We start from the raw sequence: 13304 nt of genomic DNA on the forward strand, positions 1-13304 counted from the left end.
CCCAGTGCCTCATTTTCCTTCAGCACTGGGACCAAATCCCAAGGCCTCCATGCTACTCAAGTATCCACAGCACTAAGGCACATCCCTGACCTTTTTATGATCACCCAGGGTCTCCCTCTGTAGTCCAGGCTGGACTTGATTTTGCAGTTCTCCTGCCTTAGTCTCCTGAGCAGCTGGCACATTGGGCCAGCACCTCCATGCCTGGCTCTCCCTGGGGCAAGGAGGAGGCCCTGGTGCTCAGTCCAGAACACTCATCTCATGCCTGTGCAGGAAAAACTCAGTGGGGTCCTCTGATGTGTCCAGACCAAGTCAGAGGAGAATTCCCTACTTCCCAGCACTGGGGTGAAAGTCAGGCTTCCCATGGCTTGGTGAGAATTTTACTGGAGAGCCACACCCTCAGGCTGGAGGGCTCTCTGTCAAGCCTGGCACAGACCCTGCTGAGGCTGCAAATCTAAAGTGTCCTTTGTATGCTAAGATGCCCCACACAACTGCTTGATGGTTTATTCATGGCCACAAGGATCCCAGTGGAGAATGGGGGTGACCCAGGGGTTTAACAATAGCACCCTTGGAAGGCTATGGTTAGGATAAACTGCTCACCGGTACAGTTTTTCCGATGGGGTGTTGGCACCTCTTGGTAGCTCTCCCACGTGACTTCGGGTGCCAGGACTGCTTACACCTGCTCAGGACACAAGAGGGGACACTGGGAGGGTTTCCAGTGAGCACAAGGCTCTTGTCTCTTCTGTGAGGGTGTTTTGGTTTTTTTTTCTTTTTTTGGTCTTTTTGAGACAAGGTCTCCCTGTAGCCACAGGAGTTGCTGGAGTTTGATGGCCTCAAACTCAGAGATCCGTGCTGGTATTAAAGGCGTGCACCACCATGCCCAGCCTATGAGGGTGTTCTTTTTTTTCTTTTGTGGAACTAAGAACTGACCCCAACACCTTGTGCATGCTAGTCAAGCATTCTACCTCAAAGCCTGCAGCCCCTCATTAGGGGATTCTAGGGAGGGGCTCTACATCTGAGTCATATCCTAGTCCTTCACTGAGGGATTCTAGGCATGGGGTGGACCCCTCAGACATGCCTCCAGCCCCTAGCTCCTCACTGAGGGACTCTAGGCATGGGCTATACCCCTTAGCCACTCCCCCAGCCCCTAAGAAGGGGAGTCTAGGAAGGGGCTCTACTGGAGTCACATCCCCCAGCCCTTGGGTCCCTACCTGCAGCCTTCTCGGCTTTCTCTGCATGCAGGCGCCCAGCCTCCCTCAGCACAGCCATGGCCTGGATGGCAGCCCGCAGTACAGCCCAGCGGAACACAGCCACAGGGTCCATGCCGATGAGCTCACGCACGTAGGAGCTGTCACTGCCTCGCAGGAGTGCCACGATATCTGGCCGCATGTAGTCCATGTTTTTCTCCCGGAAGTCCTGGCAGGGTAGAAGCGGCTGGTCACTCAGTGGAACTCACAGAAGCCCTCAGGGCCTGGTAGGAAGGGGCTGGCAGTGTGTGAAGTCTGGGTGACAACACTCTGCCAGTCTAGGTTTGACGAGCCTTGGGGTCTGAGGTTTGAGTCCTGGTGCCCATTCGGACACCCTCATCCAAGTCAGGAAGAGAAGGGGTGGTGACAGGGGACTCTGGGCACAGTGCACTTGGGCGGGCCCCCCTCCCAGGACGGGCACCACTGCCGGTTCTGCCAACCTTGATGTGGTACTTCACTTTTCCCGCAAAGTGCTGGATGATGAAGGCGGGCTCCCTGACAGGGGTGCCCAGGAAGTACTTGTTCTCTTCATGCTGTTGTTTGAACTTGGCCAGCAGGGTGAGGCTTGTGGCATGGGGGAAGCTGGGGAGAGTCAAGAGACTGTTAGGAGCCCGCTAGACAGCCAGGGCCTCCTGCACTGTGCCTCTACTTGCTGAGCAATCTTACTAGCCCACCTGCCAGTTTCTCACCATTTACTAAACACATCTGTTAGGGGCAAGTGAGGGGGAACACAAAGCTATCACAGAGCAGGGTCTAGGGGGCCCGTTCTTGCTGGGATCTATCAAAATGTCCTAGGTGTAAACTTGGGAAACTTCCAGAATGATCCCACATAGAAGTGGCCTCTAGCCTTGGATCTATGTGTACCTGGCAGGGCATTGGACCCCGCACCCCAACACAGAGTGCAAGCCCAGCCTTGGGAATGAAGCCCAGTTCTATTCTGCCCTGGGAGAGAGGTGAGAAGGGCAGAATAATGGCTCCTTGTACCTGGCTATTTTTGCCTCAAGAGAGGGAAATGCTTCCCTGGGCTTAGGCACACCCTGCGGGTTCCCACCCCACTGCAAACACAGGCAGTGCCAGGTGTATGCCAGGTGTCCAGCCCTGGTGCTCCACAGCCTGGTGGGTGGGGAGACCAGCTAAGGAAGATATAACCACTGAGAGCTGGGAAGAAGGGTTAGGGATAAAATACCGTCTGGGGTACCAAAAAAAAAAAAAAAAAAAAAAAAAAAAAAGAGGTAACTATTAATGCTGCAGTATGCTATTTGAGGAAACAAGAATGGGGTGGCAAGATGGCTCAGCAGGCAAAGGGACTTGTGATCAAGACTGACCACCAGAGTTCCATCAACAGGTTTCACATGGTTAAGTAGAAGGGTAACTCCCACAGCACACACACCAACGAAAAAGGAAAACGAGAAAGAACAAAACAAGGTCGTCCTCTGTGCAGTTCGGGCCTTGAACACTCAGGAAAGCTGCATTCGCAGGCTCTCATGCTATGGCCTGCAGGTCCTCTGTGTGCCCTGCCTGCTCCTCTTTTTCTTGAGGTGCTGGGGACAGAGTCTGACCCTCCTGGGTGTAATAAGCAGGCTCTAGGCATGGAACCTGGGCCCGAGGGTCTATCGAGTGCTCTGCCTGCCCTTTCTTCCATCTGCACATCTCTGTCTTCACTGCACAATTGCATGGTGAGCAGCTCCCCCAATCACATGTTCCTACCATAATGTTCTACAGCACTGCAAATACAAGCAACCATGGACAGAGAAACCTCTGGAACCATGAGCCAAAAGAATACTTTGCTCCTCATTTTTGGTCTTTTTGAGACAAAGTCTTCCTGTAGCCCCAGCTGGCCTCAACTGGTTATATAGACCAGGCTGGCCTTAATCTCACAGAGATCCTCCTGCCTCCACCTCCAAAGTGCTGGGATTAAAGGTGTGCGTCACCACACATAGCTCTCTGATCCTCTTCTGCTGTTCATCATGGGAACCTGTCGTGGTGGGCACTAAGACTCTCCCAGTTCCTTCATTTGGGACCCATGGTCTCCAGGACCACAAGAGTTACATTTTAGTGCAGATGGAAACTAACCAGCAGTCACCTGATTTCAATAAGGGCAGCTGGGTCAGTGAGACAGGTAGCTTACAGACACCTCCCAAGCACACCCCAGCCAGGTGCCAAGGGATACAAAGCCCAGGCCACAATTGTTCACACTGCCGTGCCAACCCTGTGCCCAGCTCTGAGATACAGGGGTAGACCACACTGAGAATTCTAGAAGGATGTGCTCCTGCAGACACAGGCGAGCCTCAGGGAAGCTGATCAGGCCCCTGTTTGCACACAGGCCAAGTGGGCAGGGCGGGGACACTCACTTGCTCTCCTCATCCAGCAGGTAGAAGAGGCCAGTGGGCTTTTTGCTGATGAGGTGGATGCAGCCCACATTGTCGGTGTAGTCAATGTTGTGCCATGTGATCCCCTCGCTCTGATACTCCTCCTGAGGGTAAGGATGGATTAGGGAGGCTCAGTACCTCTGATTGAGTAGGGTGCTTCCTTGCATGCAGTCCTGGAGATGAACTGAAGGCCTAGCACATACTAGGCAGGGGTTCTATCTCTGAGCCATGTACCAGCTCCTCACTGGAGGAGTCTAGGCAGGGCCTCTACCTCTGAGCCACTCTCCCAGCTCTCCTCTTGATGACTTTAAATCTACATGACTTTCAACCCCTACTGCAATGTAAATAGCTGCTACTCTATCACAGAATCACAAGAAAAGAGTCACTATCAATGCAATTTGTCCAAAGAGGTATTTTCCATTCAATGCTGACTGGGGGCTGGGGAGATGGCTCAGTGGGTAAAGGGGCTTGCTGCTAAGTCTGACAACTGGAGTTTGGTCCAGAAGACTCATATGACAGGAAGAGAGAAATAAGTCTGGCAAATTGTCCTCTGACTTCCACAGGAGCACCATGGCATGTACATGTATGCACACACACACACACCCCAAATGAATGTAAAGAAGCTGTTTGAACCTGTAAATTCATACCCACGCATGGGGGCATTGATCACATGTAAGCAAACTCCCACAGGAGCAAAGTGTTCCCAGGTACTAACCACAGCACAGCACAGCACAACACAGAACAGCACAGCACTTTTATTTTGAGACAGGGTCTCATGCAGCCCAGGCTGGCCTGGAAATTGTTTTATATCAGAGGATGACCTTGAACCCCCTGACGACCTGATACCTCGAGGTACATGGCTCAGATGTAGAGCCGCTGCCTAGTATGTGCTAGGCCTTCAGTTCACACCAGCTCTGTTCTGGTTTCTCCTGTCAGTGTGTGATCTTTCCTCATGTGCTCTCCTGCTATGATGTGATGCTGAGGGGCGGGTGTGAAGACACATACACACACTTATATCTTTCCAAACTGTTAGCTAAACAGACCTCTATATGACATTTTTAGCCTCAGATTTTGTTACAGTAATAGAAAACAAATGATTACCCCACACCAAACATTATGCAGACATATAATCAAAACTAAAAATGAGGCAGGATGTGGTGGTGCAAAGGCAGGTGGATCTCTATGAGCTCAAGGCTAGACTGGTCTACATATCAAGTTCTAAGACAGCTGGGGCTACAAAGTAAGAACCTGTCTCAAAAAAACAAACAGAAAAAGGCATTTTATGTTCCTTTTTCCTCAACACTAAGCCTGCATAGCCTGGTCCTGTTTCCCTCTTCCCACATCGTTCAATTTAGAGCAGCCATATTCAAAGTGCTTGGAAGTCAGGCTCCTTGATGGTTAAATAAGTCAAATGTTTATAGAATCGGGATGAATGAGAACACGGAGCGAAAAGCGACAGAAGGTAGCCGTGCAGAAGGTAGTCACCGTCAATGACCAAATCAGACCTGTCAGACTCCATCCCTTGCCTAGGGACTTCCCAGCTAAGCACTGGAGAGGCTGAGACAGGAGAATCAGGAATTCAAGGTCATCCTCAGCTACATAGTGAGATTAACACCAGCCTGGGCTACATGAGGACCTGCCTCAAAAACAAAACAAAACAAATGAACAAGAAGAAAGGACTTTTCCCATTTGGGTAGACAAAGTCCAAAAATGGCCTATGGCTCACAACTTTATGACATCTGCCTGGATGTAGTCTGGATGGGGTTTTTCTCAACTTTCCTTTTGACCAAGAAAAATTCTAGGCCAAGTTTTCCAGTGCTTTGGGCCCAAAGGGAGATTCTAAGTCTAGTCCATTCTGTTTCCCCAAGCCTGGGTGCGCAACAGACAGTGCCTTGTTAATTGTGGAGAACAGAAGGCCAGCTCCTCAGAAAATGAAAACTACAGGACTGCTATTGGACCCAGCAATTCAATTCTTAGGTATGACTGAAGGAAATGAAAAGCTGTTAAAAGGCACTTGTATGCCTGTGTTCCTAGCACCAATATATCTATAAGTCAAAATATGGAAGTCATGGCTGAGTGGATAAATCCAACCTGGTCCAGCCACGAGGTGGACTATTACTCAGCCTTCAACAGGAATGGAATCCCAATACCTGCTGAATGGTGCTGAGAAACAGGGACACTGTTCTGAGGTAAACACACTAGTTACAAAACAGCACACATTATATGATTACACTCACTTAGGGCTGGAGTGGCATCAGATTTAGAGACAGGAGGCAGGAAGGAGGTCTCCAGGGCCTACAGCGGGGTTTGAAAGTAAGTGTGTAACTGGACAGTCTTAAGAAAGGTTGTAAAATGCACCCATGGCTTCCACCTGCACAGTGGCCACCACCGGCCAAAGGGCAAGTTGTGAGGAGACTTTGTTCTGAACAGCTGCATGGGACACAGACATCTCTCTCCTGCCACCACATCCCAGACAGTATGACAGAACTGTCACACAATTATAAAGCTGTGCTGGAGTTCTGGACCACCTAGAAGGGCTTGTAGCCTAAGGGGATGGTGAATACAAGGGACTAGAGCATCTGGGACTTGGGAATCTTGTAGCCCTGAAAGCAACATGGTTTGAACACTGAGGGTTGTGGGGGCCCGTTGCCAGGCTGCACACTGACAGGTCTGGCTGACAACGCTCCCAGTCTCCTGGTGTGAGCCAACAGAGGGCTGTCGGTGGCTCACCTGCTCTAGCTTGAAGATGTGCTGGTTGAAGTAATACTGCAGCTGCTCATTGGCATAGTTGATACAGAACTGCTCGAAGCTGTTCCTCTCAAAGTCTTCAAACCCAAAGATGTCCAGGACCCCAATAGACAAGCACTGGGGAAGACAGGAGTGGTTACCCTCCTGAGCAGGGTTTGCTCAGTGGAGGTCTGCTTGGTCCTGAGGGCCCTGGGCTCAGCTGGTCACCCATCATTTTATATGCGAATGAGAATCTTAAATTTTTTTTTGATTTATTTATTTTTATTTAATGTATAAGAGTGTTTTGCCTGAATGTATATGAGTGTACCTGTGTGTGCAATGCCCAGAGAGGATCCCCTAGAACTAATGATATGACAGTTGTTAAATGCCATATGGGTGCTAGGAATTGAACCCAGGTCCTCTGTAAAAGCGCAGCCAGTGCTCTTAACTGCTGAACCATCTCTCGAGCCTCATCAAATGAGAATATTTTTGGCATTGCACAGGGAACCCAGGCCTCATGCCTGCATGCCAGCGAAGCTGAGGGCAAACCCTTCCCATGGCCCTAGCATATTTCTGGGCTCTCACGTGGACACTGAGGGCTGACACGAGGTTCCTGATGCCACAGGCTGTCCACTGGGATGTTTCCTGTCCCTGCCTGGCTTGGGGCCTGGACACTCACCGACACGGCCTCTTCCATGTCTTTCTTGTTGAGGAGAGCATGGTTGATCCTCAGCACAATCCAGTCGAACAGGGCACTGTACAGAGACTTGGCCATCGAGTCTCGGGCAGTTATGGCCTATGGACAGAGGTGGGGCCAACTGTGGGTGACCTCTCAAGTTCTTTTTATTTATTTATTTATTTTTTGGAAACAAAGTCTCATGTAGCCCAGGCTGTCCTCAAACATACTGAATAGCCAAGAATAATCCTGAACTCCTAATCTTCCTGCCTGCTGCTGATGGGCAGCACAGGGAATCTGTACTCATGTACGTGGCAGGCACTTCAGTCTGAGCCATACCCAGCCCTCCATGGTGCTCACTGGGCCTCACCTATGTTCAGGTGTGTTCACAAACACTTGCCCTGGTTACAGCTATACCTGTATCAAGAGCAGGACCTGTTGTTCAGCTGAACCTTGGGCTCCAGCACTCAGCCTAGGTGTGAGGCTGCAAATCAGCTAAGTGTGGCTGCAACCTGGCAACTGGAGGAACCAGTCGCAGCAGTCCTTGCTATGGTATCTATCTAGTTTCCGGGTGCAGCCAGCTGCCTTCACTATGGACATGTCCCCTAGTTTTGACTTTCCTTGTCAAGGCAATAGCTATGTGGAAAGTACCAAGGACCCTGACTCACATGGCCTCTGCTGGGGACTATCACTCACGTGACCTCTGGGGGACTATGGATTACCCAGCTTCTGCTGGGGACCCTCACTTTCATGGTCTCTAAGGAACCCCAGCTCACACAGTCTCCCTGAGCTGCAACGACTTCTTGTCTTATGGGGATGCCTCGGCCCTATATGGGCTCAGACTGTCTCTGGTATAGCTGGAATGTTTGAGCAGCTTTCCTTCAGAGAGCGCCCTGACAGCTAACCCTCTAAACCTGGTGATCAGGTGCTTCCCCAATGTCACCCCCATGTTCACAGTGCAGGAAACAAGCACACAAGAAGGCTGAGGAGCAGACCCACCTACCAGGGGTCAGAGAAACGTCATGCCCCAGCCTGGGCGCTGTTACCCTTCTCTGGAACAAGGCAAGGAATCACTGTTTCCAGCTTTAGGGCCTGATGGGCTCTGTTACTTTGAAAAACAAAAACTGTACACTGAACACTGAGGTGCAGTTTGGCTACATCCCCGCTGGCTACCCAGCTTATCCCTGCTACTCAGTGGTGACTGCCACACTGGTAATTGTAAAGAAAGCTGGCCTGGAGCACACACATGGGTGCTGGACAGCTGGGGTCAGTGGTGTGCACCCATAACCCCCACACTGGGGAGACTGATGTAGGAGCACTGCTCACGTTCAAAAGTAGCATGGGTTAGTGTGCAATTATATCAGAATGAAAAGGAGACGCCGTCAGTTCAGGTTCACCAAACCTAAGCCACGAAATACCTCCTTCAAGAAGTTCAAAGTCCAGTGAGGTGTTTGAGAGAAGAGGCCACATCTCATGACTTGCAACGCACCCCGTTATTTCTACCTTCTTGTTCCGAAGCGCTATTGCTAATCTACTACACCGAACTTATACGGGAAGCTCTCTGGTACAATGAGTGCAGGGGAATGAACTGTCTAATGAGCTCTGAGACAGATCCTGGTGAGTCCAGAATGACTGGAGACCGCCTGCACGGGCACCAAGACCCTTGACAATGACTTCAGGACCCGCTGGCCCTCCATCAGCACTCACCTCATTGAGGCTGTAAGGCAGGATGAGCTTGTCGTTGGCTGTCACTGTTTTCCTCTTGGTCAGGACTTCCACCAGTATTTCTCGCTTTACCTGTTTGAAGGTCAGAGAGAGGACAGGAGCTGAGAAGCCATGAGGGGTTCTGCATTAGAAGGGGGGGGGCTGGGAAGCCTGTGGGTGTTTTCTGTGGTAGAGGCTAGACCCCAAGTGCTGGGAGAGGCGGGAGGGGAGGCCCAGTAGCTGGGTGGGGCTGCCCTTAGCCTATGGAGAATGCTCTTTGGGAAACAGTTGTCCAGGCCCCCAGGAGTGGCTGTGCACCTCTCCAGCCAGTTCCTCTACTACGTGCTGGGAATTCACCTGGAGATTTGAGGCCTGGTTCCTGCAGCCAGTAGCAAGAATTCAGATAGGGAGACCCCACAGCCTCCAGAGCTCAGCAGAGGTTGCCCTCCCCTCTCTAACAAGCTTCCAATGCTTCTATGCTAAGAAACCAGGGATGAAGCTCATTGTGATGATGTACATCTGTCTCCTTAATGCCTGTGAGAGGATCAGGACTTCAAAACCTGACTGGGCTACATGAGCTCCTATCTCAAAAATCCAAGAAAAAGGGGCTGGAGGGATGGTTAGGAGCACTTGCTGCTCTTGTAGACGACCTGGGTTCAGTTCCCAGTGCCCACACAGACAGCTTACGATCAGCCGAAACTGCAATTCCAGGGGATTCCATTCCCTCTGCTGGCCTCTGAGGGTACCTGAACGCATGTGCACAAACCCACACACAGACACGCACACATAAAATAATAAAATAATTCTTAGCCAGGCTTGGTAGCACATGCCTCTAATCCCCACACTGGAGAGGCAGAGGCAGACAGATCTCTGTGAGATCAAGGCCATAGCAAGGTCTACATAGCAAGTTCAGGGTCATCTGGGGCCACAGGAGACCTGTCTCAAAAAAAGATCCCTCCCAAAATCTTAAAAAAGGAAAAAAAGCCAGGCATGGTAGTGCACCCCTTTGATCCTAGCACTCAGGAGGCAAAGGCAGGTGGATTTCTGTGAGTTCAAGGCAACTGGTCTACACAATGAGTTTAGGGCTAGGCAAGGAAACAGAAACTCAAAGGCAGGTGTAGTGGCCTCTCCACCTGTGAGCTGGTGCTGGACCCCTGCACTCAAGGCTTTGAGAAGCACTGAGGCCTCCAGGCACTAGGTGTCAGTAGCGAACCCTAGTGTGTGGAACAAAAGTCTCCAGACAATGCCCAGGAAGGTTCCCCAGGGGCAGAATCTCCCCAGCTGGGAACCAACTGAATCAGCAAAGGGGCTCCACTCTACAAGGAGCTAGCTGTGTGAGGTACTGAGAGCAGTCTCAATGAGGTGTCCAAGTCGCCCTTGAAGACACCCGGTCGCCCACTCAGTCCGTGAACTTGGATGCCTCCTGCCTCAGCCTCCAGAGGAGCTGGGGTTACAGGCCTGTACTACAGTACCTTGCCCCAGGCTACATTTGAAATTTTTAATTAAATTTTTTGAGACAGGGTCTCATGTAGTCCATGCTGGCCTGGAACTTGCAAAGGCTATTCTTGAACTTTCATCCTCCTTTCTCTCCCTCTTCAGTGCTGGGATGACGGGTATGTGCCACCACCCCAGGCTTATGAGGTGCTGGGAAGAAACCCAGGGCTCCATGCATACTAAGCAACTGAGTTACAGCCTCAGCCTCACAAACTATGGTTGATTTTTTAAGATTTATTTTAATTATGTAGTGGGGATACATGTGATGTGCATGCAGGTACCCATAGTAACCAGAAGAGGGCGTTGGATCCTCTGGAGCTGGAGTTACAGGCATTTGTGATCTGTGCCAATGTAGGTGCTGGGAACTGAACTCAGGTCTTCTGCAAGGACAGTACACGCTCTTAACCCCTAAGCTGTCTTTCCAGTTCCCCAAAAGAGAGCTTTTGGCTTGAAGGGCTGAAGCAGGAGACAGCCTTGAGAGAGGGGGCTGGTAATGTGGCTCAGAGAGTAAAGTACATAAGCAGGAGGACCTGAGCTCAGACCCCAGCGCCTGTGTGAAAAGGGGCATGGCGATGGGAGGGGGACGTAGGAGGACCCGAGTCCACAGAAGACTCAGTCCACCTAATCAGTGAGCCCTAGGCTTGGTGAGAAACCCTGTCTCAAGATAACATGGAGGCCGACAAGATAGCTCAGCAGGTAAATGTGCTTGCCAAGCAAACCTGATGACCCGGGTTCCAACCATGGAACCCACATAAAGGCGGAAGGAGAAAAGTGACTCCACAGAGCTGTCCTCTGACCACCACACAGGGGTGCAGTTAACACACACATAGGAATGAGGAAGGGGCATCTCAGAGATGACAGGGAGGAAGCAGGCGAATGAGCCCAGGCTTACAAAATCTTCAGCAGACAGACAAAGGAAGCTGTGGGCACTTGTCCCCTGCATTAAGAGGTGGCTGTTCGCTCCGGCTATAGCAGAGAGTAGGAAGCAAGCCTGAGGGATGGTGGCAACAGGCATACCTTCAGGAGCTGGGACAGGGTGTCCAACACTTCGGGGGGGCCAACCTCCAGACCTTCATCTCGGCCTGTGGCTCTCTTCTTGTAAGTGACATTGCCCAGGTATAGGATGGCTGAGAGTACAGAGAAGATCCTGGGGGAGAAAGAGAGGCTGCTTCGGGGCTTTGTGTGCTTTCCTCTTCCTCCTGTGTGTGTGTGTGTGTGTGTGTGTGTGTGTGTGTGTGTGTGTGTATGTGTGTGTGTGTGTGTGAGAGAGAGAGAGAGAGAGACAGGGTCAAACTCCCTATGTAGCTGAGGATGACCTTGAGCCCCTGCTGCCACCTCCCAAGTGCTAGGGTGACAGGCATATGTCACCACGGCTGGTTTATGTGGTGCAGGGAATGGAACCCAGGGCTGGCCTTAAACTAACATCTTCCTAAGCACTGAGATTTAGACCATGTCTGGCTTTAGGTTTTTTTGCTTGTTTTTGTTTTTAGACAGGGTGTCATTTAGTCCTGGCTAGCCTCAAACTCACTATGGAGATCAGGCTGGCTTTGAGCTTGCAGGAATCCTTTCCTTGCTTCTGTTTCTTGAGTGCTGGGATCATAGCTATGAGTCACATCTGGCTTATTACCCTACTTACTGCTTTTCCTTATTTCCTTGTGACAGCGTCTTGCTATACAGCAAAGGCTGGTCTTAAACACACCACACTCCTTCCTTATTGTTTTGAGTGCTGGGATTGGGAGGTGCCTGGCCACATCCAGGTTCACATTCGTTTAGGCTGAGGTCTCACAGTGACTCTTGACTGAGGCCTGGCCTGTGCTTAGCAATACGAAGTAGATCTGTGTGGGTGCTGCCTACTGTCTATAGGGCTACATGTCAGACCTTAAGAGGGACCGGTCATCACCTGGCAGCTCAGTAGCCCACTTACTGCTTCTTAGTGGCAGGGAGGAAGCCCACCATCTCCATGGCCTGCTGGAGTCTTTCAAAATCATGTTTCAGGTCTTCTCCGTCTTCGATATTCAAGTTATGCTGAAAAAACAAAGGTGTAGCATTCTGGATGCTTCCAGCCAGGAGGGTGGCACTCAGGGTGACGGGGCCGAATAGGGAGGAAGGGCTCAGCAGTGGAGATGAATGGCTGCTTTTGTAAGGCCTTTGTGGTGCTGGGCCAGGCGGGTGGCCTCTGACCTGTGTGGTAGACAGCCCAGGGAACAGAGAAGGTGCCTGTGGCTGCTCCATAGTTGTTTACCTGGTTGAGGTAGAAATAATCTTGGGGCTGCTTGAGCTGGAATTCTTGGCGCTCTTCCTCGCTAACACCCAGCAGCAAATAATAAAACACGTGGTAGTTCCTGTGGGTCATAAGCAGAGGAGAAGTCAGTCTGCCAGGCCCTGTCACTTTTCCAAACACTACCCAGGTTTCACAGAGTGAAAGAAAAAGTCACTTCAAGTATATGTGGACTTCAAACTGTCTTTATTGGGAGGGCAAGATGGCTCAGCAGATAAAGGAGTTTGCAATCAAACCTGACTACCTGACTTTGGTCCCTGGAGCCACGTGGTAGAAGAACCAGCTTCTGCAAGTGGTCCTGACTCCACATGTTCACAGTGTCATGTGTATGCTCACAAAGAAATGCTAAAAATTTTTTTGAGACAGGATTTTGCTGGCCTGGAACTTGCTCTATAGACCAGACTAGTCTCTACTTTACAGAGCTCTGCTTGCCTCTACCCTCCCTGAGAGCTGGGATTAAGCGTGTGCACCACCACACCAGAATAAAAACAGTGTAAATTTAAAAATTTTATTTTTGATTTACTTTTATTAAAATATTTTATATTAATTAAAAAAAATATTTTATTTATTATTTTATGTGGATGAGTGTATTGCCTACATGTGTGTAAGTGCACCTGTGTTGTGCAATGCCCATGGAGGAAAGAAGAGGGCATCTGATTCCCAGGAACTGGAGTTACAGACAGTTGTTAGCTGCCACATGAATGCTAGAATTCAAACCTGGGTCTTCAGCAAGAAAAGCCAGTACTCTTAAGCCCTGAGCCATCTCTCTAGCCCTGAGCAGCGTTACTAAAGTAAAGAGCAACCTTCCCAGG

General features: G+C 50.5%; 1 protein-coding gene across 14 annotated transcripts in view; it reads right to left on the bottom strand.

Moving 5' to 3' along the window:
- Window positions 1-13304, bottom strand: part of Myo9b (myosin IXB) — a 93561-nt gene that overhangs the window by 28218 nt on the left and 52039 nt on the right. For all 14 annotated transcript variants that reach the window (XM_008824637.3, XM_008824636.3, XM_008824635.3 and 11 more), the window contains exons 5-14: window positions 12457-12556; window positions 12139-12239; window positions 11232-11361; window positions 8724-8813; window positions 7020-7136; window positions 6344-6478; window positions 3596-3717; window positions 1685-1826; window positions 1209-1413; window positions 598-676 (exon numbers count right to left, since the gene is read on the bottom strand). In XM_008824637.3, coding sequence (XP_008822859.1) covers window positions 598-676; window positions 1209-1413; window positions 1685-1826; window positions 3596-3717; window positions 6344-6478; window positions 7020-7136; window positions 8724-8813; window positions 11232-11361; window positions 12139-12239; window positions 12457-12556 — 1221 coding nt within the window. The remainder of the gene's footprint in view (window positions 1-597; window positions 677-1208; window positions 1414-1684; window positions 1827-3595; window positions 3718-6343; window positions 6479-7019; window positions 7137-8723; window positions 8814-11231; window positions 11362-12138; window positions 12240-12456; window positions 12557-13304) is intronic.

This window comes from Nannospalax galili, unplaced genomic scaffold, assembly GCF_000622305.1.
Source record: "Nannospalax galili isolate Female #2095 unplaced genomic scaffold, S.galili_v1.0 scaffold529, whole genome shotgun sequence".
NCBI lineage: Eukaryota > Metazoa > Chordata > Mammalia > Rodentia > Spalacidae > Nannospalax > Nannospalax galili.